Here is a 26,287-nt window from a genome sequence, read left to right on the forward strand (position 1 = left end):
TGTGTGTGTGTGTGTGTGTGTGTGTGTGATTTATAAGTAGCTAAGCACTCAAACAATAACAGTGCTAACATGCTGATTTATAGTAGGTGTGTTAACCATTGTTAACCATTAGTGTGTTACCATGTTAACATTTGTTAACTAACACTAAACACAGTGGGAATGTTGCAGGTATTTACAAAGTATTGGCCAGATTGAAAGTTTGAAACAATGAAAAAGACACACACCCCCTAAGTAGCTTCCTTTAGTCTGATGAAAGCTGAGCACTCAAAACATTACACAGCATTCAAATCCTTCTCACGGGAGCTACTTGGTGTGCAGATCTATTACTTTCAGCTCTGCTAAATATAAATGTTGACCTGATGATGGTGTAAGAGATAAAATTATGGTGCACGAGATGGTTAAAAGGATAAAAAAGACGAAAAAAAAATCTGTTACACAAAAATATATTTTTTCTGAAACACTTGACATTTTTTCGTCCTGAAACTGAAAGTCTTTCTAAGAGAAACGTCCTGAGAAGCAAAAATATCTTGATTTAACTGAGGTCATAATACAAGTAAATGTGGCTGTCACAAGCCAAAAATGTAGAATAATGTATAATAATTGCTCATTATAATACTCTGTATTTGCACCCTCATTATAACCACACATTTCTTTCCTCAACTTCACTTCCACACAAACAGCTTCAACCTATCACTGAAAATACACGCAAAACCTTTTCAATCCCTTTCCACTCATTGATTCTCTGCTTTCTGTCACCTGCCGATTTATTCTCTGCACAAGAGAGCGTGTGAAGCATGCAGGCACAAAGATGAGCAGATACATGTTATGTAATTTACCCCATCAGAGTGAATTGACCCCCCCCCCAACCTCTGTAGCGGCTGCAGCTCTTGATGTGGTCGATGTTGTTTGATAATTGCACAATTGCGTGTAACTGCTCTGTGATTTAGCCAAAGAATAGCTGCTGAGCAGCGGGGCGAGAGGAGGTGTTCCCTTAAATGCATGTGGGCCATTCTGCTCTCTCTCTCGTGTGCACGTACGCATGCATGTGTGCACACACACACACACACACACACACACACAAAGAAATTGTGGATAACATTTCTTAAAATGTTCAATCTGATGCAGGATTTTGTTGATGCGTGAAAGAGGAGGGGATGGATGAAGCTCAGGCTAAAAAGAGAAGGGGGTGGAGAGAGAGGCAGAGGAGAGTAGAGAGTGTGTGTGTTAAAAGAGGGGAACCAGAGGCAGGGGGGCTGGTAGACAAAAGTGAGAGAGGGGAGGGAGGAATGAAGAGGAGGAGGAGGGGGAGGCGGTGCTAAGGCAGACAGCAGGGAAGGAAAGCTGAGAAGAGGAACAGTGGAGTGAAGTGAGAAGAGAGAGGAGGAGGAGAGGACAGGAAAATAAGGGGGCTTCCATTTGAAAGTCCTCGTGTCGGGATATGAAGTCCTGGCGCGGTGCAGAGGCAACGGCAGGAAGCTGGAGTGTTGTAGAGAAGAGGTAGACAACGGGGAAAAGACAGAGAGACGTGGGGAATCTGAACCAACAGAGACTGGAGTGATTTTTATTTCATTTTTTTTCCAAAAGAGACAAGTGGAGGCAGCAATGCAGGGCTCTCACTGGGGTGAGTGTGGAGTGTGTGTGTGTGTGTGTGTGTGTGTTTGTGCATGTGTCTGCATTTGAGTGACTGAAATTCTCCAAACTCTCTTTTCTCTGCCCTCTATCCTAGTTTCATATACTTGAAGACAAATTTGCCTGAGGAAACTTAGTATTCATGAGCACCTTGAGTGAGCGTGAAGCCACTTAACAGGGTGTCAGTTGCGGAAATGCCAATAATGGAAGGTGTAACGGAAAGAGTTTGAGACAAAAGTTGCCTTGGAGGGCCATTCACACACAAACAGGGATTTTAACAGGATTGGAAACTAGTTTAGGAATGTCAGTGAAGGCCAAAAAAAGTTGGTGACGTCCTCTAAAAATGTGGATAAACTCGGTGAATGATCCCTGGAAAACTTGGTTTGAACTTGTTAAGATTGAAGGCAGCTGGATGATTCAGAGTCAGCTGACTCGTGTTAGCTTAAAGTTTTTAAGTTGTTACGTTGCTCTAAATGACCCTGGAGACTTTTGGCCTGCAGAAACCGGGACAAACAGACCCAGTAGTTTGGATGTGTTGAGGTGCCATGATGAGTTTTTGGTCAGGTTTTCTAATCCTGACTCTAATCTGCTCATAACAGACTGTAGGTGTATTGATTTGAAATTTCAGCCTTTAGAGAAGCTGTCCCACCCTATGGACAGTTGGCCTAGAGGAGGAAGAAGAAAGAAGAGGAGGGTGTTATTCAATCTGTCAGCATACACACACACACACACACACACACACACACACACACACACATTAAAGATAAGAAAGAGCACGAGGCAGCAGATACATTTCCACCAGAGCAGACAATTAGGCTGCATCTTAAAAGTGTGACCCATACAAAACATGTTTTTATCCAGAAGACTCAAAGGGAATCTTTGTTTCTTTTGATGACGAAGCACTTTGGGAAACTCAGGCCGCAGTTGTTTCTCTTCTGTCTTCCCTACGCATGTAATTACAAGACTCCTCGTGCGCCCTGGGCCACATATTGTAGTTTCTCATCAAGTCTGTTATGGCCCATGAGTGATGTGTCAGCAGATATGTTTATAGTCAGAGCGGTTTGAAGGCCGTCCATTCACTCAACTCTTTGTAGTAACTGTCTGTTTGAGCGTGTCATGTTGAGGTTTCATTTGAGAGAAGACTGTAATTACGCAGACTGGGTTTTGGCAGAGTTAGACACCGTGACGTTTCACTCCATAAACATAATGGCTGTAAATGGGCAGGTGTGGAGACGCAAACGTTGCCGATATAAAGTTTAACTGGAGCGGAGTGAGAGTGGGGGACAGAGACAAGGAGAAGTTTGGTTACCTCATCTGCTCTGAACAAAACAAATGAGGTAAATTCGGTCACGTGTTGCAGGTTACATGCGTAACACTTTCCAGTCGTGTTGACTCATGCTTTCTGTGTGTGTGTATATGTGCAGCATTAAAAGATTGTAAAGTAGCTCCAAATAAAAGCTACTGAGACCTTTTTTGCTCTTTTTCTCCTTTGGTTTTCCTTCTCTTCTGTCCCATTTCCTTAGGATCCAATAGCCTAGTTGGTAAAATACTTTGATTTGTTAAACCCTGCCAACAAACCTGTAATCGAATCTCTCAATCACGATCTGTCTTGGTCTCCTGTGCCTCAGTTTGATCAAGAAAATTTTTAAAAGGGAAGTATTATGCTTATTTTCAGGTTCTTGTATTTTGAGTTTCTACTAGAACATTTTACATTCTTTAATGTTCAAAAACACTTTATTTTCCTCGTACTGTCTGAGCTGGAACACCTGTATTCACCATCTGTTTAAAATGCTGCATTTTAGCGCCTGTCTTTTAAGCCTCCCTCCCAAAAAAAAAACCCAGTCTGCTCTGATTGGTCAATGTTTCCAAGTCTCCTGTATGTGCACTCTGTGTATCCGCACCATCATTACAGTTGGGGGAATGACTTTAACAGAGTATACAAGCACTTTCTATCATGAAGAATCACCAATAAAAACTTCTCAACAAACTTCTCAATCTTCACAACTGGATGTGTTTCAGCAGGAATATAATCCTAAATCGGAGCGAAATTAACAGTATAGGCAACCGAGATTAGATGTTTCCAAGACTTTAGCATGTCGCTACATGTAGCAATGTACTTGCAGCTAGTAAATGACTATAATGGATGGTCAGATTATAGCAGCACTTTGTAACATTAAATATCAACAATAAACCAAAATCTTCAATATTGGCCATGTTACAGCAGGAATATGATAATACTTTTCCTGTTCAAAATCACCACTAAAAGTTTCTAAACACAACCAGCATGTTCCAACAATAATATTATCCAAAATCAGGGAGAAATTTACGTCATCAGCAACCAAGATAACATATATCCCTGACATTAGCACGTAGCTACATGTAGCAGTGAATGTCATGCAGTAGTGTTCCTGGAGCTGATGACCATATTAAAGAAATCTGTCACAAGCTGACTTAAGCTTGTCACAAAAGTAGAAAAAATAGTTAAAAAACAGAGTTCAGAAAAGTTTGAAGCCTGATGTTTTTACTTTCACGAATGTTTGTCATTATTTGAAACGTTGGTCTCATTTAATATGAACATGCAACATCTATTTACATTCCAAAAAGTAATAAAAAGCACAATAGGTCTGCTTTAATGGATTCAAACTGGATTCAGATTCGATTCCACTTCCTTTCCTCGGCTTGGTTATTTTCCATTGATCCCGTCGAACTAAATGTCATGCCAGGTATTTATGTAAAGCCTCGAGTTGAGAAGCATGCTGAAACACTGAATGAGGAAGACTCGGAGAGAGAGACAGAGACACAGGAAAACCGAGAGACAGCGAGAGATTAGACGTCGGCCTGGCTTCTTTTCAGTTTGCTGAATGAGTGTTTTCCATGCCAGTCTGCCTTCCCCCCTCCTCCATCTTTCTCCAGTTTACAGCGGCCCGGATAGTGTGCCTGAGTACGTCGGCGCATGTGCTTCTTTGCCATGTCAGATATTTTCTCAGATGAGTGGAAGTGAATTATACATTGAGGCTGGCACAGTAAACGTGAGGCGTTGCTGCTTATGTAATAGCTGCTGTGAAACTCATTTGCCTGGCTTTATTTAGCAGCACTGGGCGTGTTTGTGTGTGTGTTTTATTCTGTGCTTTCACTCTGAATCTGTGACACCTTTGCCGAGAAGATATTGTGGCCTACTTTTCTTCACTGAAGACGGGTAGTAAGAAAACCTCTCTCCTACAATCATGGCTCCGTCACTGCATCCCTCCTCCTCACCCTCCTTTGCATCACATTGTCAGTCAAAGTGTTGTTGCTTTCAGTGAGATAACAAACCCCGTCTCTCTGCTCTCTGCCCTCTGTTAAACTGAAACAATGGCCTTCATACAGCCACAGCAGCAGGGGAGGGGAAGGAAGGAAAGTTTTAGGAGGGAAATTTTTACTCTTCTCTGCACATTTAGGACAATGAGAAGAAGTCAGAACAGCCTGAGCACCTGGATTTTCCAAAATATCTCCAGTAAACACCACACTAAAGACTAAAATGACCTTCACTGATAAGAGACCAGAGTGATTATTGTATTAAGTCCAAGTGACAGAATAAATGCTGAACTGGCCATTGATCCTGTCAAACAGTAGTCCACTGACCAGACTAATCCCTGTGTCTCTACCACCGGCATTCTTGGTATTTCCAGTGTCTGCGGGTCTGACCACTGACCGCCGCTGGATAACTGTCAGTGGCTGGAAAAGCTCCTGGAAAATCCAACATTTGGAGCGCACCAGGAATGTCAGTGATCTTCCCCTTTTTCACATACTGATACCTCAGTTGCCTTCAATGCCAGCTGACTGTAAACCAGCACGTTTCAGTTCTGGTGCTGTGCAGAGCTGCGGATGGGAACTAACTGAAACATGTCCGTAGCATCAAGTGTCGAAAACTGTACTGAAAGCTAGCATTTAGTGTTTGATCAAATTCTTGATCTCCTCAGAGTCTCATTGCCAGTTGGAGGTGCATAACGGTTGTAACCCATGCCAAACTCAGCTCTGGCGTCTTCAATACCTGACAGTAAGCATAATGAACCTCTTGAGTTATATGTTTTTATTATAAACTCACTAAAAAATGTATATTAAATCTTACACTTAAGCTCACTTCTATTGCCTGTAATGAGCATTGTCATCACTACTGCATTGCATTTTGAATAGCCTGTTTATGTCTGCATTGGCTCCAGTGTTTGCTGTAGTATTTCACCAGGAATACTATGCCATTTAGATTGGTTTAAGTGTTTCTCTCAGTTGAAAAATACTTAAAAAATCAAACCTGTGCTATCAGCAAAAGCAGCACCTAGACTGTTAACAAAAACTAGTTGTTGGTCTCACAGCATCTCAATTCTTACTCCCTTCACTGTTTTCCACTAAAACAGAATTGACTTCAAAAATATATTTTATACTTAGAGGCCTCTGCATATATAGCAATGCTGTTGAGCCAGTGTTGCAGTTGTTGGTTACTCTGATCATTCGCTCAGGGTCTTTTATCTGTTCTCTATTTCAAATCCAGAGGTGACTGTGCTTTTGCGGTTGTAGCTCCAAAACTTTGGAAAACCCTTTCCCTAAGATTCGCTTTTTAAACAGCTATTCAAAAAAGCATTTCTAAAGGTTAGCCTTCATTAAGCGTGTATACTTAATATGTGTGTGTATTCTGTACGTGAAACACTATGTAACTGTGTGCTTTAAAAATTGCACTGTAGATACAATTATTATTATATGGTAAAGATTTTACATTGACAAAATGTTGATGCAGCATCACCTTCTTTAGTCAGCTCGTGCTCTCTGTGGAGAAACACAACTCATTTCAAACTGGACCCATAAATAAGCATGTGATTGGCAGTTTGTGTCCCCAAATGACCGTAGTGTTTTCACAAAGCTGAGCTGCTACTTTCATGTCATTGACGTCTACTGCATCCCATTTCAATAGATTGCTGGCTGCTCTCTCAGTCAACCCCCACAGGGACTTTCTCTGCAGTTATATATGTGTGTGTGTGTGTGTGTTTGATGGAGAAAAGAAAAAAAATCTAGGCTCCGGTCGCCCCACTCTGCAGCAGCCTCTCACGTCCGAATTGAGGCCAGATGCTTTGAAATGCTAAAGAGTCCGCTGTCAGACTGTCACACACACAAAACTCACTCACTCATTCACCTATTCACCCACTCGTTCTCCTCCTTCCTTGCATTTCCCGCTCTTCCTGCCTCTCTATCTCATTTCACTCCGTGCATGAAAAATGTTGGCCTCCGCTGCCATCGCAACGCTCCCAAACAGAGGGAGAAGCTAAACAGCAACAAGTTGGTTGTAAAAGAAGAGAAGGGGGGAAAAGCTGGACTGTGGGAGGACCTGTTGCCAATTACTCCTGCACAGACTCACTTTTTAGAAACCTTGCTTAAAAGTTTGTGTCGCTGCAGAAAACCTGAACTCACAGCTTTTGTTACGCTACAGTGTCCACCATGTTGGATTGCCAAAAAGGACTCTAGTTTGAGTGAAAAGAGAATTGGCAGTGAGGACTGAGTAGGTTTGCATGCATTCGGCACTCACACACACTGCAAGACCTTAAAGCCAAGCCATGTGGGGGTAGGTGACAGTGAGCGACCGCTCAGACAGACAGTCATTGTGTTGGAATGGAGGCATGTTATAACCTCAGGTCCTCTGGCAAAACACTAAAAGACTTCAACTCATTTTACAGTGGAGTCGGCTGACTTCATTCAAATACCATTCTCTTGCCTGTTTGAAGTTTTATTGTGGACTTTCAGTGAGTAGATGCGTGACAAATAAATGGGAGAGTAGATTAGGTGTGGAGTGATTGCACTGCTGAGGTATTGTGTATGTCAGTGTGTTGCTGCCTTGCCTGTACTTGTGGATTTTCTTTTGTTAGCAGCCGTGGAGGATTATTGTGACTCACCTAGCCTGTTGATTGTCTCTCCCTCTCTGTCTGTCTTTCTCACTCTCCATCCACTGGGATCGCTGGTTTTAGGATTAATCAGAGCCACCCGGACTCTGTTTACCAAAATGGAATATTTCTACTCGTCTGAACAAGCTCTTGAATTCACACTCCGCTTTTTCAGTATCAAGCTTTATTATAAAGTGTGTGGGTGCCACTGACTACTGTTTTTGTGATCAGCGAAACTCTCCTGTATGGTGACCACTCACCGAAGAAGAAGAAACAGCATCATTTATGAATGTTTCTTATTATCGCTCACATTCTGATACTTTTGCCCTCGTCCATGCAGTGCCTGCTTCAGTCTGACAATTTTATGTTTTCCACCTGTTGCTCTTGCCTTCACGCTGGCTTTGCCCTCGGTTAGTCACGCTGTGGTGTTGCTGTTAAAGAAGGACAGATGAAAATCTAACTGCATAGACCAGTGAGCAGGGAGTTGTATTGGAGGGGGGAGGGGGTGGAAAAGGAAAGAGTGACAGGAGAGCAGTGGAGCAATAATCTAGCACAGGAGGTAAAACAGAGAGGAAAGTGATATGGGTGAAAATAGTCAGGAAAAGGAAAGAGTGATGAAAGTGGAGGAAGGAGGTTGAGGAGTGAGTTTGAGGACCCTAAAAACACAGCAGTTCATTAGAAGGATGTCACCTTTACCAGTGGTTAAAGCTGCACTAATCAATATTTTTCCATTAAAAATGGCTCAAGGTGAAATAGGTCGCTTGTAATGAGCCCACAGAGAATTCTCACACGACTGCAGTTGTCCCCAGCTGTGCTGAGCGTTTTAGTACCTTTCAGCCCATTGTTTTGGTTTTGTGACCTGTGATTTTAATGTTCGTTTTCACCCACAGCAGGCAACTGTTTTCTCAGGTGGTCGTCAAGGGCAAGCGCACTACAATGGGCCAAAACATTTCCATACAGAGAATGTGCTTCAGAAGCAATGCCACTTCAAAAACACGTCAATCCATAACATTGGAAATGTGCTGCAAATAAAAAGTGCTGCAGAAAGCCAAAACAAATTCATTAACAGTCAACATGTGGCATATACAGAAATGATGAAGTCAGAGGCCTGGAGAACTTCTGCTGTGTTGACTACATATGCATCAATTTTTGTTTAATTTGTGAGTTCTTGCATCATTTACATTGCCTGCATCATCTGCATCGGCATTTGTGATGGTGTGGTGTTTGCTTTTTGGCTCTCTACAGCACGGCAGCACATTTTTTGTTAACGTTGTATTTCTTTGGGATTTTAATGTTGTTGTTTTTTTGTTTTGTTTTTCTAATTGTCATAACTTCTGAAGCTGTGAAATGTTTCTATAAATGGAAATTCTCTGGGCCATTGAAGCACATCTGTCCTTGTCAAGCACCGTAGTTTTCAGTGAAATTCCCCTAAAAAACAAGTGTTCACTACCTGCTCACCACCAAACTGCAGAAAGATACAGCAAGTGACAAGCTGGTGAAGATAGTGAAGCATTTAGCAGCTGAAGAGCCGGGTATTTCCCTCAACAGTTGGTGGGGACCAAAGCAGGGTTTAAAGAAGAGTAAATATTTGACATGTAGTCATTGGTAAGCATCCATATGTCTTTAAATGTTGCTCCATGTCTGCTAGATGTGTGATAAAGCATCTGTTTGCTGACATGTCTGCCATTGCAACTTCATAATCTGATAATATGTATCAATGCAGGTTTAAGTCAGACAGATCAGTTTTAATTGAGAATCATTGAAAGTTATTCACTGAGTAAACATTTCAAACATTTGTCAGTTATAGCTTTTGCCATTTTTGGAAACATTGCATTTGTTTGTATCATGGATTGAAATCAAGCACAAGCACAACGGCTGGCACCACACGTTGCTAGTATGTACGTTATCCATATTTTAAAAGGTTACCACACAACCATCCACAACAAACGTGCTGGTTTTGTTCTGTAGATCTATGACAACATGCACACTTTCATTTTCCAGGACTGATGATGCTTCAGTTGAGTTTGTTTTCACTGTGAAAGCTCACCACAGTGTAGATTTCAGCTGTCCTTTTCCTCTTGTTTTGTTTCTGTTTTATCGTTACAGTATCTGAAAGAGGCTGACATGTGGACAGAAGATGATAAAAGAGTGGAAAGGAAACTGACATAAGTAATGTGTTTGGTGCTCAGCAGTAGAGGAGATGGTTTAGATCGAAAATGATGTCTGCCTTCACATTTGATTTTCCTGTTCGCAGATCTTAAGGTGCTCAGACCTCGGTGTCTGTGCGCCGGCCAAATAAAGTCCAAACAGGATTATAAATGCCCGTTGTTCCCAAGAGCTCACAGGCCTCTTTGGAGCCTTTCTTTGGGCTACCTGGTATTGGAATTCCCCTTAAACCCCCGACCATCACCCCCACCCGGCCCGCCTTTGTGTTCTCGCCCTTAAACCCACTTCTTTTTCTTCTGCCTTATTCCCGCTTTTCTAACTCTGTCCTGATCCCGGCAGAGTCTCCGGAACAGCTCGGAGGTTGCGTGTGATTGTAAGGGGCGATCTGCTGCTGCGGAATAATGGGCTTCCTCTCCTGGGTAATACTGGCGTTATAAACAGACTTATCATAACGGGATTATTTCCCCGTCACAGACCCCACGTCTGGATCTTGTTAGAGAGCTACCTGGGAACCTCTTTCTTCTGTCAGTCCTGCTCTGACTCATCCCGGGCCAGTTGGTGGCATGTGGAGGATAAACTCTCACAATCACTTGGTGTATTTCCAGTTCCTGTCAGAGGCAGTAAGGATGCGTTTAAGCTATTCAGCATCATTTAATAGTTTTAGAGAGTCAGGAAGCGGTGTAAAGTGGCCCTGGGTTGACCTGGTAATAGCTGGCTGCAACACTATTAGAGTTTATTTTTGAACGTTGAATCAAATGCCTCGCTGACAGAAACGCCTCATGAAAGACTATCAGAATGATTTCAGGCACTTGAGATTTTCTATTTTTAGTGACGATGACTGTTTTTTTTTTTTTTTCTGCCTGTTTTGTGCTGCTGACAGCAGAGGAGGATGCGTGTAATGAGGAAGGTGGAGGAAGCGGTGATAGAGAGAAGGTAGAAGTATTTTCACTTTGTCAGAGGAATGCAGCCATGAAGGTGGTGGAGAGGAGGAGTGCTTTTAATAACCTTAAGAAACAACCAGTGAGCAACATCAGACGGGGAAATTAGCTTTTGGGATTTGTTGCCCGAGTAGCCAGAACAAAAACAGACCCTTGGAGGTCATAGGGGTGGGAGGGCAGAATTAGACCAGCTCCCCTCCGCTCATCAGGGGGTCACAGGGTTAGAGCTGAGGGGGTCACGGTTGATGGTCTCAGAGGGTTGTTAATTCTATTATCCCAGCCTGAGAGGTCCTTGTCAGGGCTGGGAGTGAAGAAGAGGTGGGCACGGCTGGATAAAAGGTGAAAGAAGGTTTTGAGGCGTGATCACTTTGGCATGGGAAGAGATCACATACCACACATATCTTAATCTCCTTGACTCATGTGTACTCATGAAGTCTGTCTCCTCTCTTTCACTCCCCCTCACTCCGTCACTTACTCACAGACTCACAGTTTAGTCAACATAGAGCCGCGTTGTTAAGTTCAGTTTGCACACAGATTTAAATGAACTAGTGTACGTTTAAAGTTCAAATTTTTTTCAATTAAATTTGAGCCCCACTTAGCTCTTTGATTTTGGTATGTTTTTTCTTGGTCTTAAGAGTGGTTGGATTTTTCAACTCAGTATGTCGCTTCAGATTTGTTGCCAACGTGGCAGTTTTTTTTTAGACCCAGCAGGCACAATCTCCAAATAAATGTGCCATTTTTGTCCATTGGAATCTGTTATTTTACTGATTTGTTTCATAAAAGCCCATCAAATATCCACCTGAACTTTAGCTTAAGCTTCAGCAGTATAGCTGTGTTGTCTGCTGGTGTTGTGCTGTGTTGTGTCGTGCCTGGTGTCATAAATCCCCGGGTGCCCTAAAACGAGTGCTGTTAACTGTTTCAGGCATGAACGACGCTCATTTTCAAGTTCATAAGTTGCAAACTGATGCGTTCAGTTCACCATTCACCAAATATATGAGTGGGTTAAATGAACTCCTCTTTTAGCATGTTCATGCACAACACTGACATGTAGTCAACTGGCAGGAATTGAACCACCCTGCTGTCGCACTGATTCATATATAAAGAAACCAACTCTATAATTTATTCATTTAATTCCCATGTAGTACTCGATCAGAAGCATTTTGATCTGACTGCCACTTTGTTTGGAGCATAGCATAGGCTCCATGTTTGGAGGTTGCCAGAATATAAGCTTGTCTGGCAGCTATTGTTTTGCAATACCGTGCTGTACTTAAATGTTTGAAACACACACGTTTTAGACAATTCTGGCAATAAACTACAATCTGATCTGATTGTTAAATTTTGCTCCAACAAACAAAAACTCCTGTTATTTCCAAAACGTTATATCCTTGTTTGCACGACTGATGGGTGCCCTGTAGATGCATCTGTTTTTTTGTGTTTGTGTGTGTGTGTGTGTGTATGAGTGTCAGTCTGTATGATTGTGTTAGTCCTGGCAGACTGTGCGCAGACATAGCTGGCGTGGATTATTCCACTTGGCCAGACGGATTTGGCTTTGGCACGACAGACTGAGGATATGTGTCCCCTCTCTGTCCCCACAGGAAACTAACACTGATAATACTATCTGCAAATGGAAGACTTAATCTGCTGGCACTTACTGTGTTAATATTGTGTATCCATGTTTCTCCTCCTAAAAATAGTGCAGTGACCAAGCGAAACTTTTATACCTTTCTTCAAAGAATTTTTTTTAATATGAGCACTGTGATCATGAAACAGTGAAGCGACTAGATTTCAAACGCCTTCAGAGGTAATACACGGATGACTGCTCACCAGGTTCAGACAGGGACGTTCAGGAAAATCACAGAGCAGCCGCAGATGGTGATGACCGTGACTCATTCTCTCTCCCTCAGTCTCAACTAAATCCATCCTATTTTTCCTCTTCCTGTCTCGTTAATGACATTGACAATTATCAGCGGGGTCACCAGAGACATAGAGTGTATTTAATGAGGGATGGGCCCTTAGTGGGGTGCTCCCATGGGAGAAATGTTTCAAATAAACAGCTGTTAAGTGGCTGCAGCTAATGAGTTTTGCGAGTGGCAACAAGCCTGAAAATCATCAAATAATTTGGCTTCATTGTTGCAAAGAAGATTGCTTTTAATTGTAGTAAGTTTGTATGTGAAGAAAGTGTGATCCATTATATTATTGCAAATATTAAAGATGATGCATTTAAACATTTTAATTTGAAACATTTAATGTGGTGATATGATTTGATTCAAAGCCAACAGAAAAGCCACATAATGAGTCTCTTTCACATACATTTAACACATGGATGAGATTCAAAGCGCTAACCACATTAGCAACTGTCGGCACCCTGCAAGAACCGAGGTAGTTATATGTTTCTTATTTAGCGTAAGGATATTCATCTACAGTGGGAAAAGCACAGGTGTAAATAAAGATAAATTAATAAATAATAAATATAAATGCAATAAATCATAGCTCATTAACTAATCTGTATTGAATCCACACAAGACACAAAGAAATAAGATTAGCAGTAGTTTTTTTTCAGTATGGTTTCCTTTTGAAGTGTTTGAATATTGCTTTCTTTACACACTACTCTGTTGTTTTTTTTTTAAGATTATTATTTTTTGCATCTTAGCCTTTGTTTCATAGGACCTGAGGCAGCTGTGGCAAGGACACTGCAGCCCCATTTTATGGGGCACCTGCTTTATCCACGAAGCCGCTGACGCCCCCATACTCTGGTGTTTTTGAACCCCTATAATGCAACCTTTGACAATGCTGCCGCTGATGAATTTGCGTTTCCTATGATAGCGCAAGTCTGTCCAAAAGAGGCTGGGACACGCTCCTTGACCCCGTGGGAGCTATGGGGTATGACATATGTGGAGTGTAACTGGAGCTACAATGTTAAAGGATTACAGCAGACATCACTAGAAAAAAGGGATGGTGTCCATTCAGGTGCTCCCTGGGTGTGCTATTTATAGCCTCCTTAGGTCTGACAAAAGTTTTAGGTACAAATTGATGGTGACAGATATTTACAATAGAGCGTTTGTATACAGGAAGTGTTTGTTTACTTTTTTGTTCTATGATAGTGCGTTAGCTATTGAGGGACACTGCAGACCAGATTTCACTGCACATGTGCCATACTACTATTGTGTTTCGTAATTTTAAAACGTGACTTCTTTTCTTATGACTCTTTCTGGGATAGTGAAAGAATGGCCCGCCTTTAGTGCCCAACTCTGCCTCTGATTGGCTTACCTTAACAGTCTTACCCTAACCCCAACCAATATTACTCCTCTAATATCAAATCTAAACAATGCAACCATCCAAGGCAGCAAGTACTAGACAATAGGGAGAGTAGGGCGTGTCATTCCTTTGCTATTCTAGGAAATGCAATTTCACTTCCTGGTATACCTCTCAGAAACTCCTGCAAAATACAGCTGCCTGAAACTAAACATGTTAAATTTAATTGATGAATCATTCATGTTATTATTTACACCTGTGCTTTTCCTACCGTAACAAACCAAATGTCTGCTCTGAAAAGGCCTTTTTTCTAGAAAAGCGATATCTCTAGAGGCAGCGGACATTATTGCTGATTGGTAACTGATAACGTAAATGATGGCCCGCTGCATTCAATTGTAGCAAGAAGCTCCTGAAATAAAACTGGAACACTGAATCCAGGAGTTATTAACAGCCTTAGTTGCACCTGTTGGATGAGTCAAACTATCCACCACTAGATTGTTTGGAGTGACTTTTTTCCTCTCTTACTGTCGTGCATAGCTATATCCCTCTCTGGAGATGTATGGAAAATATAACACAGGAATGCAGATCAACAGTACACTTATTTCATTACTAAGAAAAACACCTTCTGGTTAGTAGTAGCTTCAGATACCAACACTTTCCTTTACTGGTGTCTTAAATTCAACTGCCTGCACATGTCTTTTAGCGTCCAAATTCATGAGTTCATCACCTGTGATACTGAAAGTTTAATCTAGCTGTTGGTGTCGCAACACTCTGGGGAAATATTTTTAAGATATTTTGCTTGTCAGGTTTTAATAAATATCCTTATCTGTGTGTGAGGCCACAATCCACACCACTGTGCTGGAGTTTCACTGGTTTCCACTCAGTGCAGCTCCAGCAGTCTTTACAGGGTCCTGGTGCCAGCCCTGTTTGTGTATGTTGTGTTTCCCTAAATGTGTGCCTTGTAAATCAGACAGAAAAGGCAGAATTTATTATTTGGAGAACTGAATAAAATTTTATTTGGAAAAAAGGGCCATAAACTTGGTCATGACATCTTTGGCAATTAGAAGCAGGTATTATGTCTCATGACATTCAGAGAAAGAACTCTCCAGAAGAGCATGTGTAATAGTCACATCTGTTGCATCTGGTTTCTGATTTTTTTTTTTTCTCGCTTTATCTTCTCTCTTCAGAGTGTGTGGTGTGTCTGACGCTGTCGGGGTGCCATGGCTCTGGTTCAGGCACTACCTGTGACTGTGACTGACCACCCTAATCAAGGTCTCGACGTCCAGCCGTGCCGGCCGCTGTCATCTCACTCCCCCTCTGGCCCCTGCCCTGGCCCCTGTGGGCCCTGCAGTTCTGGGACAGCCATGGGTTCTGTCAGCAGCCTCATCTCAGGCCGGACGTATCAAGAGAGACACTGCCGGGCCGCCAGCGAATTCACCACCAAATCACGCCGCTCCACGCCAGCTACAAGCTGCTTTCGGCTCCAGGATAACACCCTCCGCAGTGGGAGCTCTCTGGAACAGCTGCTGGTTATCAGCAACCAAATGCTTCCCCAGGCCCAGGTTCTGCCTCCACCGCTGCCCACCAAGAAGCAGCCACGGCCTGGGAACTCTGCTGGGAACTCTGCTGGGAACTCTGCTGGGAACTCTGCTGGGAACTCTGCTGGGAACTCTGCCGGGGCAGGCAGTGGAACGGTTGCCGGAGCAGCAGGTGGTGGCTGTAATGGGAACTCTGGTTATGTGAGCGATGAGGTGGTGGTTGGAGACTGGAATGACAACCTGGTGGTGGCAGCTGCAAGCCCCTGCAGTGACTCGGAGGACCAAAGGGACAACAGGGCTCTGAACGGCAACATTGGGGGGCCACCTCCCAAACTCGTCCCAGTGTCCGGACAGTTAGAAAAGGTAAGAGTTGATTCTAGAGCTAGGCCAAGAAGTTGGCCAGGCAGATGTGTTCAGCTCATTGCAGATATGTAGTGCTGCAGGAATGACATTTTTTGTAGCTAAAAACAGAAGTTAACATCACACTGGTTCACATGACAAAAAGCCAATTCTGCTGGATTTTGTATTATCTATAGAAATTAAGATCTGTGGTAAAACAGAGTTTATGCTTACATATCTTGTTTAGCAGGATAACCTTCACAAATGCACACCACTTAAATGATTTTTGTAGCATAAATGTGATCACCAGAAATGAAAACCTTGTGTTAGGCTGTGAACAAGCTATACCACGATCTCATGATCTTCAGTGTCGCCACCACAATGAGGTTGTAAAGTCATGTTCGGCGTGATGACGTTCTGTTGTCTCATTTAGTCTTGTTACTTTTTTAGGACAAGAAAAAACTTCCAAATTCACAATTGGGGTATTTACTGATGTAATTTCTGTCACAGAACAAAACATGAAAGTCTCTCAAGCTTTTGTAAACCACAGACCTCTTTTCAGGCTTCTAACCAAAAACCCATTAACTTTGAGACCATGGAACCAGATGTGCAAAAAAGATCATTTATGGGTTTTAGGAATAATTTCTGCAACACTCCATATTGATATCAGTGTGTATTTTGGCTGATAAATAAAAATAACCTGCAATACAGAAATGCAAAATTAGGTTTGATGTAATTTAGAAATAGTGTCATTACTACATAGTTTGTCCACCATACAGCACTGGGTTGACTTTCTATGGCCAAAATAAATGTGTTGATGTTTAAAAGTTACTTTTGGCCCATGTTTCATTACTTTTTCTCTTTTCTAAACTTAAAAATATCAGTATTATCCCCAAAAAAATCCTTTATCCATCAAACTGTAGCATATTGTGCTACATTGACACTGATAAATGCAAGAGCTCAATCAATGCATAAGCACTGTCAATATTATTGTCCGTAGCAAAAAATGGGTAAAGAAATGATATGTTTATGCTTAAGCATAAAAGTTTATTCTTCAACTTGGAAATGACAAAATCATTTGAACTCAAGATCCACTTTCAAGCCTTTTATGTAGCCTTCAACCACATCACAGTCTTCTGAACTAACTCTATTTGCAAAAACGAACTATTTGCTGATACAGACTGTGAGACATGGTTGAAATCTCTTAAAAAAGCATTTCTCAATCTCAGTTCTCAGTATCCACCTCAAAACTTCTATATAATCCTCCCTTACTTGAAGGGGTTTAAATAATATAAATATTTCCAATGTGACATACCTTTGGGGCAATAGTGTGTAATAAACACATACTTCTCACTGCGAGTGTTTAACCACCTCTCAGCATGACACTGACTCGCTAACGGCTCCATAAGAAGACTTTGACCTTCAACCTGAAGATATTTATAGGAAAATCTCTTCTTTAATTACAGCTCAATATAACACCCTGAGACATTAAATATCATAGTGAGGACTTTTTTTCTCTGCTCCCCCTGGAGTACACGCTGAAACGCTGAGGCAGATGTGAGCATTTGTGCAGTGTGTGCTGACATGTTTTACAGCAGATTACCTCAGCTGTCTAATTGGCTATTTATTTCCATCGATCCAGAGGGAGGCTTAATCACCGGCCTGACAGGCTCAGATGGATCGTTTGACAGCTACTCACCTTGCAGACACATCATGATCAATGTCACAGCTCGCTTACAGTCACTGACGTGTTTAGTGAACCCGAGGAAGATCATTAAGAAAAATGCTTACAGAACATGTGATGAGCTTCCACCCTCTCTGTCTTTGTCTCGCCTCACCCTCCACTCCTCTCCCTCCTCTCTGTTTCTCTGCCCTTTAATCTGATTTCCTCTGTCCTCTCCTTCTCTTGCCTATCTCTCTATATCTTAGATGATAGGAAAAATCATTAAGAAAAATTGCTTAACGAAGGCCATGAATATCAATTAAACCAAATTAAACTAATCAGAGCCTGGAGGGGTGACCTGCCGGCATATCACTCACCCCTCTCTAATGAGTTTTATTCAGCCGTTGCTAATTAGCATAGCTTAGCCTTAATCAATCACTTATGCTGTTTTTTTTTCTATAATTATGTACTTTCAGAACATGGAGAAAGTGCTGATCCGTCCAACGGCGTTCAAACCTGTCGTTCCCAAGAATCGTCACTCTGTGCAGTACTTGTCACCACGGCCAGGGGGCAGCAGTCTGTCGGAGAGCCAGGCCAGCCTCAACCTCCTGCTGCCCCTCGGGGGGCCCAGCAGCGCCAGCGGCACAAACGGCGTCGGAGGGAGCAGCAGTTCCAGCTCTGAAGGGAAGCGCAACTCCTACAGCGGAGGTCGCAATGCTCGCAGCAGCCAGTCCTGCTCCATGTCAGATTCAGGGAGGAACTCCCTCTCCAGCCTCCCCACTCACAGCAGCACAGGCTACAGTCTGGCCCCCAGTGAGGGCTCCAGCTCCGGGTCTGGCTCCGGGGGCCAGCTGGAGCCCAGCCAAGGCCTGGGCCGAAACACTTCCGGTGGAAGTGCGAGCCATGGCCACACTAACTCAGACAGTGGACGTTCCTCATCCAGCAAGAGCACAGGCTCGGGGTCGCTAAGTGGGCGCGGGCAGCCCCTGTCGGACAGCGGGTCCTGTGGCCACTCGCCGCCAGCTGTGGAGGGCTATGAGGCGGTGGTAAGGGAGCTGGAGGAGAAGCTGCGGGAACGAGACCAGGAGCTCCAGCAGCTCCGGGAAAATCTGGATGAGAATGAAGCTGCAATCTGCCAGGTGAGACATAAAGACACTCACCACACCTCACACTGACCACACACACCCTCCTTTAAAACCTACCGGAAACCTCCGCGCTGAAAAATGAAGCTATGCTGACGTGCCAGTTCACTGACCAGCTACTTGAGGCTGGCTCCAAATGTTGAAATACCCAGCTTTACAAGTGAAATAAACATGTTTACAGCCACATCTGTGATGTGTCACCACAATCTGTGAGTGAGATTTACACCTTGATCCTCCACAGCTTCAACCTCTCATTCAAATATGGCCAGTTTTGGCTCCTGAAAACCAAAATACCAATGGCTGAAATACTGAACGTTTTAAGTTCAGGCTTCAAAATGGAAAACCACAAACCAATGGGTGAAATCATTCTAACTAAGCCCATCATTCATACAGTCTATGTTCAAAAAAATAAACTACTTAATAGAATTTAATGCTGCTTTCACATGATACTCAGATGGTCCTATTTCCAGAGTTGGGAAGTTGTCATTCGGACTTGAGTGTTTTTCAAGAGCTTGAAAACACTCAAGTTGTAATATTGTTGTAGTATTGACACAACATAGATGCTGCAAAGAGGATGTGTTGTATTTCATTGCTGAAAGGGTTAAAATAACACATTGATGGCTGTTTTTGAACCAGTTCATTCCCCAAAACAACTGAAATTTTGCTTTACCTGACTCGTTATCAGGGTTTATGCTAATAAATATTATTTTAGTTAATCTTGTTTTTTCTAAGTGGACAATAACTAACGGTTTAAACATATTACACCATATTTTAAATTACCAAAAAATGTATGTGAATTAATAAAATAGTTTCTTACTGTAAACCAGACATTTACTTTCATCCACCATGTTTCCAAATATGTGATGTCAAACTCATGTAGCAGAATTTTCATCTCAATCTTCCCCCCAGAAATTCATTGTTCTAAGTATTCCAGCATCACGAGTGCAACATTAGCACAGTTAAAACACTGACTTCTCATGTCTTGTGCTATGGAAGGTGTATGAGGAGAAGCAGCGTCGCTGTGAAAGAGAGATGGAGGAGCTGAGACAAAACTGTGCAACGAAGATGAAGCAGGCTTCTCAGAAGGCCCAGAGGTCTCAGCAGGTGTTGCAGTTACAGGTAAGAGTTTAAGAAAAAACAACCTTTAGATGTGTTTAAATTGTTACTTTTCCTGTTTTATGCTGTTAGCTGGAGATTATTTCCTTGAGTGTGCATGTCTTATCCTAGATCAACATATCCATTTCAGTATGTAAGGCATTTGTGAAAAATGGATTTCTGTGTGTCTTCAGGTATTTCAGCTACAGCAAGAGAAAAAGAAGCTGCAGGAGGACTTCTCCACTCTGCTGCAGGACAGAGAGACGCTGGAGAGGAGATGTGCCACCATCCAGAGAGAGCAGACCCAGCTGGGGCCACGCCTGGAGGAGACAAAGTGGGAGGTGAGTGAGAGACGGACATTGGAGAGGTGTCAGGTCAGCGTGATTAAAGTGATAACATCCCTCTTTGAGTCTGGTAGTAGGCTAGTAGATCTTTGCTTTGATATACTAACAAAAGCATAAAATGCCCCCGAAGAAACGTGTCAGAGGTCTACCATAAGGGCTAATTTGTTCTGTATTTTCTGCGCTTCCACTTTACTCTCTAACGCACTTTCCAATCCATCAGGTGTGTCAGAAGTCAGGAGAGATCTCCCTCCTAAAACAGCAGCTGAAGGAGATCCAGGCGGAGCTCAGCCAGAAGGCCGGAGACATCGTGGTACTGAAGGCCCAGCTGAGAGAAGCGCGTTCTGAACTGCAAGCCAGCCAGGCTCGATCCCAGGAGGCCGGGGCCGCCCTGCGGACGCGATCTCTGGAGCTCGAAGTCTGCGAAAACGAACTCCAGAGGCGCAAGAGTGAAGCTGAGCTGCTGCGGGAGAAAGTGGGCCGTTTGGAAGAGGAGTCATCCCGCCTTCGTGAAACTCTGTCAAATCACAGCGGACACTCTCTGCCTGGGACTCTAACGATGAAGGGGCAATGCATGACCCTCTCCATCCAGCAGAGTAGAGGCATGACAGGGAGGGGCGGTCCCAGTCCGTCTGTGTACCGGGATGCAGAGGAGAGTCATCTGGTGTGGGGAGGGGAGAGTGATGAAGCCAAGGCTCAGAGGCAGAATGCTGAAGCAGTTTTGGGACTCAGACAACAGGTACAAGAGTTTTTACTGCACTTTTTCCAGGCATATGTTATGCAAATCTCTCTTTCAGAGGAAATACTTACAGTTATAACTTTCCAGAACTAATTAGCATGGAAGATATGATCAGTTGTTTTAGATAAAACGACAAAGCAGTGTATAACTTAAATGTGGCTCCACTTTGACTATTAATAACATTAAAATGCAACTTATTATGTTAATGCAACAGTATTAGCAATTGAAAACCATAGTAGACAAAGATATAATCACCTGGACACTTTTTCTGCATAATGAGGACCTTTAAATTTGAAACTAATGACTACATATTGCTGCTGATACCTCTTTTCCTTTTCCTTCTTCTCCACACTGTGGTATTACTTTCACACGAGTAAAGGAACTTAACACATCCTGCAGTTTCTAACATGTCTTCTGTCTCTTTTTCTCAGGTGGACAGGCTGAAGGCTGAGCTCATGTATGAGAGGAGGACTAGTGAGGAGCAACTGTCACGATTTGAGGATGAGAGGAGGGTGTGGCAAGAGGAGAAGGAAAAGGTAAAACAAAGAAGGAGAGGATTTTGCTTTTGGTCTTATCTCTCAGTGATTGCCTTTTGATCTCTGTCATTTTCACTCAATGTCATTCATGTCTAGATAGGGAGGGCTGAACAGATTTTACTTTGGGAAGACCGTGGTTAGTAGGCACACAGTGGTTTACTGATGTTTACGAAAGAAAAGGAAGATACCTACCGACTGTAATTTGTTGCTCAAATGACATGCGCTGTGCATTGCTGCGTTACAAAATTTGAAATTTAATCTCCGGGTGCAGCCTTTGTGCGCTGATAAACAGCCGATTAAGAGTGCTTTGCGTGCTGCAGTGTTGTTGCTCTCGCTTGAGAGCACTCAACTACATTGAAAACAATGGATTAGAGGGTTTAACAAAAACACTACATGTGCACGTTAAATGTCCATGTTTTCTTGTTCAAATTAAATGTTTCAAATGTTTCTATTGGTTGCTTTAACATTGTGCCAACAAAACCTGTAATGGGGCTGGCTGGCACAAATGCTCAACATGATTTTAATCATGAATCACCTAATTTTAACCAACCCCGATCTCTACTTCTCTGACTCTCCCTTCTTCTGTACTCACTCTCCGTACTTCCCTCCACCAGGTAATCCGCTACCAGAAACAGCTGCAGCAGAACTACATCCAGATGTACCGTCGTAACAGGGATCTTGAGCGAGTGATGAGGGAGCTGAGTCTGGAGCTGGAGAACAGGGACATGGAGGACTATGATGTTCACAGTGGCAGCAACGACATCCACTTTGAGGAAATCACCGCTACTGAGATTTAAAAACACATTTTTACAGTAACAAGTGCACAGAAACATGGAAACACAACCCACACAAGACTCTGAGGATGTATACCAAACTTTGAACTCCGGGCCAAATACTGCACTACCTTCAATACGGCTTTACCTGGACCACTGAGCGAGCACTCACCACTCGTCACTGTCAAAAGGGAGATCTCCCAAAGGTGCATCCCTACTTCCTGCTAATAGACAAGTACTCCAATAAAAGTGTCCCCTCTGGCGCTTTTAATGGGTTTTATTCCACTACAAAGCCAGCACAAAGACTTCTTTCCTTCTGTGGGAGAAAAAGCAGCGAAGAAAGTTTTTCTTTCTTAGACCACGTTCAAATCAGGGTATCGTAAATCGTCGGGAATTTCAAGCAAAAAATGTTACAACAGGCACAGCAGTCTGGTTTAAGTGCAGCCACACCTTTCCCGGTAGCACACAAAGTTGAACCCCCGGCCACCAGCATGCATGTAATGATGCATCATGACGTCAGCCCCATTAATGATGATCTCATCGCCTGTCCAAACAACAGCTGCACCAGTTCTCCAATTCACCGCTGAAGGGAAATTACACCACATATTACAACATCTCCTGTTTGTTTTATGGTGTTCAGAGGATCAGCAGTTCATTTCGTTTTTCAAATGATAAAAGGATAAGAATATTTTGTTTCTGTGCTCCTAAGCAGATTTGAAGAAGAATGTATTGTGACTGTTATCACTCCAGAGAAATGCAGTATAAATGGTCATCGCCGGCAATGAAAGAATCTGCTCAACAAGGGAAACATCCTTGCACAACCTTTCTGCGCTTTTTTGTTCATGATACAACCATCGTTCTTGTAGAGAAAATCACCAAATTTCAACAAACCAGTTTGAACAATCTAATCAGTCACTTTCCCAAACAACCACAAAGGACACAGAAACCAAACGTTCAAAGGACGCTGCTCACAGTCATCCTGTTGCATATGACCAATGCATCAACTCATTCAGACAATGCAACAAGCACGGACAAAAACATTTACATTTCACAATTATGTAGCACTAGGAAGCAGACTGTAGCACGTGAGATATCACCAGGATGCTGCTGATTCTCCTCTCTCTCTTTCTATTTCTGCCTTTGTCTCTATGTCTGCTCTCTCTCTCTTCCATCTCTGCTTGTTACCCAACTATTTTTATAACAGTCAGGAAACTAAAAATGGAGCATATTCTTTCAGTTTGCTCGTGACGTCACTAAGAGATTTAAGGCATGCTTATTCAGAGTTTCCGTTTATTCTCCCTCATTCCCATTAGTGCTCTTTATTTAGCTTTTTGGCAGCCCATTGCCAAGTAACACCTTTAAAGTCTTCCCAGTCTCCCCTAGACTATAATCTTCACTGACTGCTATACAGGTAGCAAGACTGGCATGTCTGCATGTCTTTGTTATATCAGATTTCAGAAGGAGCCGGTTCAGGTGGCAGTGAGGTGAGAATTTGCAGATGCAGTAGCTCCAGCGCTGAATGTCCTCGAAGCGGGTCAGCTGAATATAAGCTGGCGAGGAGCATGTTCTCATTTGAAGCTGTTTTCTCACAGTATATGCAGGGCTGTGTGTAACACTGAGCGTGGCGGGTCTCGATGGAAAAAGTAATGAGCTGAGAACTTTTATTTTACAAAGAGTCTATATCAAGGAATAAATGGAAATCTATATAATGGAGGAGATGTTGTATATTTTTTTATATATAGCACCTGAAGATATTTTGTTGTAGTACTGATATAAGTGTGGATTTAATATACAAAGTATAAAGACTTCTATATATAGATATATATAAATATCACATACCAGTATTTCAAATGATGGATCAGTTATAAATGGAGGAGGCAGGATAGAGAGAGTGCACCTAATACTGTAATGCATGAGAATATGTTTACATTATATAATCTGTGTAACACAAACTTAATGACCAAACTTTGCAGCTGATAAACACAGTTGGGAGCTTTTGGTTTGGGCTCAGTTTTGACTTGTTGTCTCTCCATTTTGATTGATCTTTCATTTGATCGTCAGTATCATAGTATCACGCCGGTTCATGTCTTCATTATTGGGTTTTGTGCACGTTGTTAGTTTTAAAAGCATGAGATGGGTCATTTTTTTGTTTACTTGAGGTTGGAGATGATGCAAACCAATGTTATGTTTCCTATTCTTGGAAATTAAATTGAACCCGTTTCAGAAAATTTGATCAGTATATTTGATCAGTCTGTAGTTTGCATGAGATCACCACATTCACTGTGGTTTGAGAGACTTTGTGGAATAGTAAGAGTCTACATAATTTGTGAACATAAAGCCATGGGAGGTTATTTTGAATGGAACAAGTTGTCCAATCATATTTAATTTACGAACCTGACCTAGACTGTTACTCACTTACAACAGATGCAGCACAGGTACAAATCAACAACAAAAAAAGGTGATGCAAAGTACTGTGTGCATCCCAAAATGTCCATTTTATCCTCACATCTCAGTTGTCTTCATTGTCACATAACCATTTTCTGTGTAAATATGTAAAACACTAAATAGTATGACAGAGTGACATTGTCTTTTATTTAGACAAAATATCTATTTTAAATGTAGCCACTGTGACTAGACCAAAGCAACGTAACACATTTTCTTTCTTTTTTTGTGGCATTCTTCTCATCCTTTTTGTGTGCATTTTTTATGTTTACTTAAGTTGTGTCCTCAGTAATTCATAAAGTATGTAGTTGTCCATGTATATTTTTATGTGTACATTTCTTGTACAAATGACTGTGTTTTTAATTAAAGAACAAGTTGTCACATATTAAAGATACTGTTGATTTAACTGATTTTTTTTTTTACTGAAACACACCAAGTGTGAGTTAAGTGTACTGAACTAGAAAAGTAGAGTGCAGGGCAGGCTGTTTGTCCAGTTTGTATGCATGACTGTCGTGCAGCAAAGAGGAGTTGAATCTCATTTGATTCTGCCTCTGGCTCCCTCACAGTCAAGACAGAGGCAAAGATAACAAAATAGGGACTTATTCACGTCATATTGTGCATAACTTCAGCGTATCATAACATATCAGATGTGGAATTAATCTGCAGATGCTCCAGCTCAAAATAGGACAATGATATTCTCTGAATGTCAGAAATAAAGGCCAAAATATGACCCTCAACAGACTAGGTAAAGATAGGTAAGGTAAGCAATGAGTAATAAAAAAGTAATAAAACAGTCAATGAAATGTGTTTACTACAACCATGAGACATCTTTGAGGATACAGTCATAAGTGTGTTCAAAAATATCTGCCTGGTTGGTCCAGTAGAATGGCAGATTAGCTGCAACAGGTACAAAGATACACCCTCACACATCCACAACAGGACACACGCTCCCCTCCACCTGGTGGAGATAAGTAACGTTTGTTGTCGTGAAGTCAAAGACCTGAAGCACTCTGCAATAACACAAAGGCATAGATACACTCAAATTCATTTTTAAATTTAATTGCATGTCTGACTTGAAACATTTCACCTTGAGCTTTTCACTTATTTGTGTAACATTTCTCAAAGTATTCCCCCACTGCCTGTCTGCAGAAGTAAGGCACTATGCACACACTATTTTATTCCAGTTACCTTGCTGCTCATATCTACTCTACCCTACTTTGATTTAAACTGTGCCACAGGCCTTCATGTCCTGCATTTCTCATTGACATGTTTTTCCAGCTCCTCCACATGTCTGCATAAACTCAGTCCATAGCGTGGTGTAATTAAGCCCCTAAAGTGGCGGATTGCTCCAGAGCACAAGCACTCCTGCCAGAAAAATACAGCACAAAAATACTGAGCAGCAATTTGTAATAATCCCCCCAGACATCCACTAAACCCAAACTATCAGTTTTGACATAATACAGAGGTTTAATCTGGGTATAAATCTATAAATCTCATAACACAGGATGGGGTAATCTCCCTCTGGCAGGCCTGCAGGACTGAGATGTGCTCCAACTGAAAAGTGCAGACCACTAGCTCCACATCAGTCTGTGCTTAGAGGTCACGGCAAGTATGCCACATGTCAAACAGTGGCACAATTTCAACCAAGGAGGACTTCAGGAACCACATGATCTTATCATTAAAAAAAAACACTTTGTCAAGTTAATGTGGAGTGTATGCATATAGTTAAATGTTTGCTAAAAACACTAGGAATGTTATAAAAGTCACAACTTCTTTTCATTGTAGCAAAAG

General features: G+C 42.2%; 1 protein-coding gene across 2 annotated transcripts in view; it reads left to right on the plus strand.

Moving 5' to 3' along the window:
• The window catches only part of LOC121954575 (leucine zipper putative tumor suppressor 2 homolog), a 50,917-nt gene extending 26,051 nt beyond the window's left edge, over window positions 1–24,866 (plus strand). Inside the window, exons 1-8 of one of the 2 annotated variants that reach the window (XM_042502164.1) lie at window positions 1,347–1,621; window positions 15,076–15,789; window positions 17,905–18,567; window positions 19,567–19,689; window positions 19,860–20,006; window positions 20,230–20,745; window positions 21,177–21,281; window positions 21,896–24,866. In XM_042502164.1, the coding sequence (XP_042358098.1) occupies window positions 15,109–15,789; window positions 17,905–18,567; window positions 19,567–19,689; window positions 19,860–20,006; window positions 20,230–20,745; window positions 21,177–21,281; window positions 21,896–22,078 (2,418 nt within the window). In that variant the 5' untranslated portion in view covers window positions 1,347–1,621; window positions 15,076–15,108 and the 3' untranslated portion in view covers window positions 22,079–24,866. Of the gene's footprint in view, window positions 1–1,346; window positions 1,622–15,075; window positions 15,790–17,904; window positions 18,568–19,566; window positions 19,690–19,859; window positions 20,007–20,229; window positions 20,746–21,176; window positions 21,282–21,895 lie in introns of those variants that run through there. The other variant, XM_042502163.1, reaches the window with a different exon arrangement.
• The last annotated feature ends 1,421 nt before the right edge of the window (window positions 24,867–26,287 follow it).

Source organism: Plectropomus leopardus, chromosome 15 (genome assembly GCF_008729295.1).
Source record: "Plectropomus leopardus isolate mb chromosome 15, YSFRI_Pleo_2.0, whole genome shotgun sequence".
NCBI lineage: Eukaryota > Metazoa > Chordata > Actinopteri > Perciformes > Serranidae > Plectropomus > Plectropomus leopardus.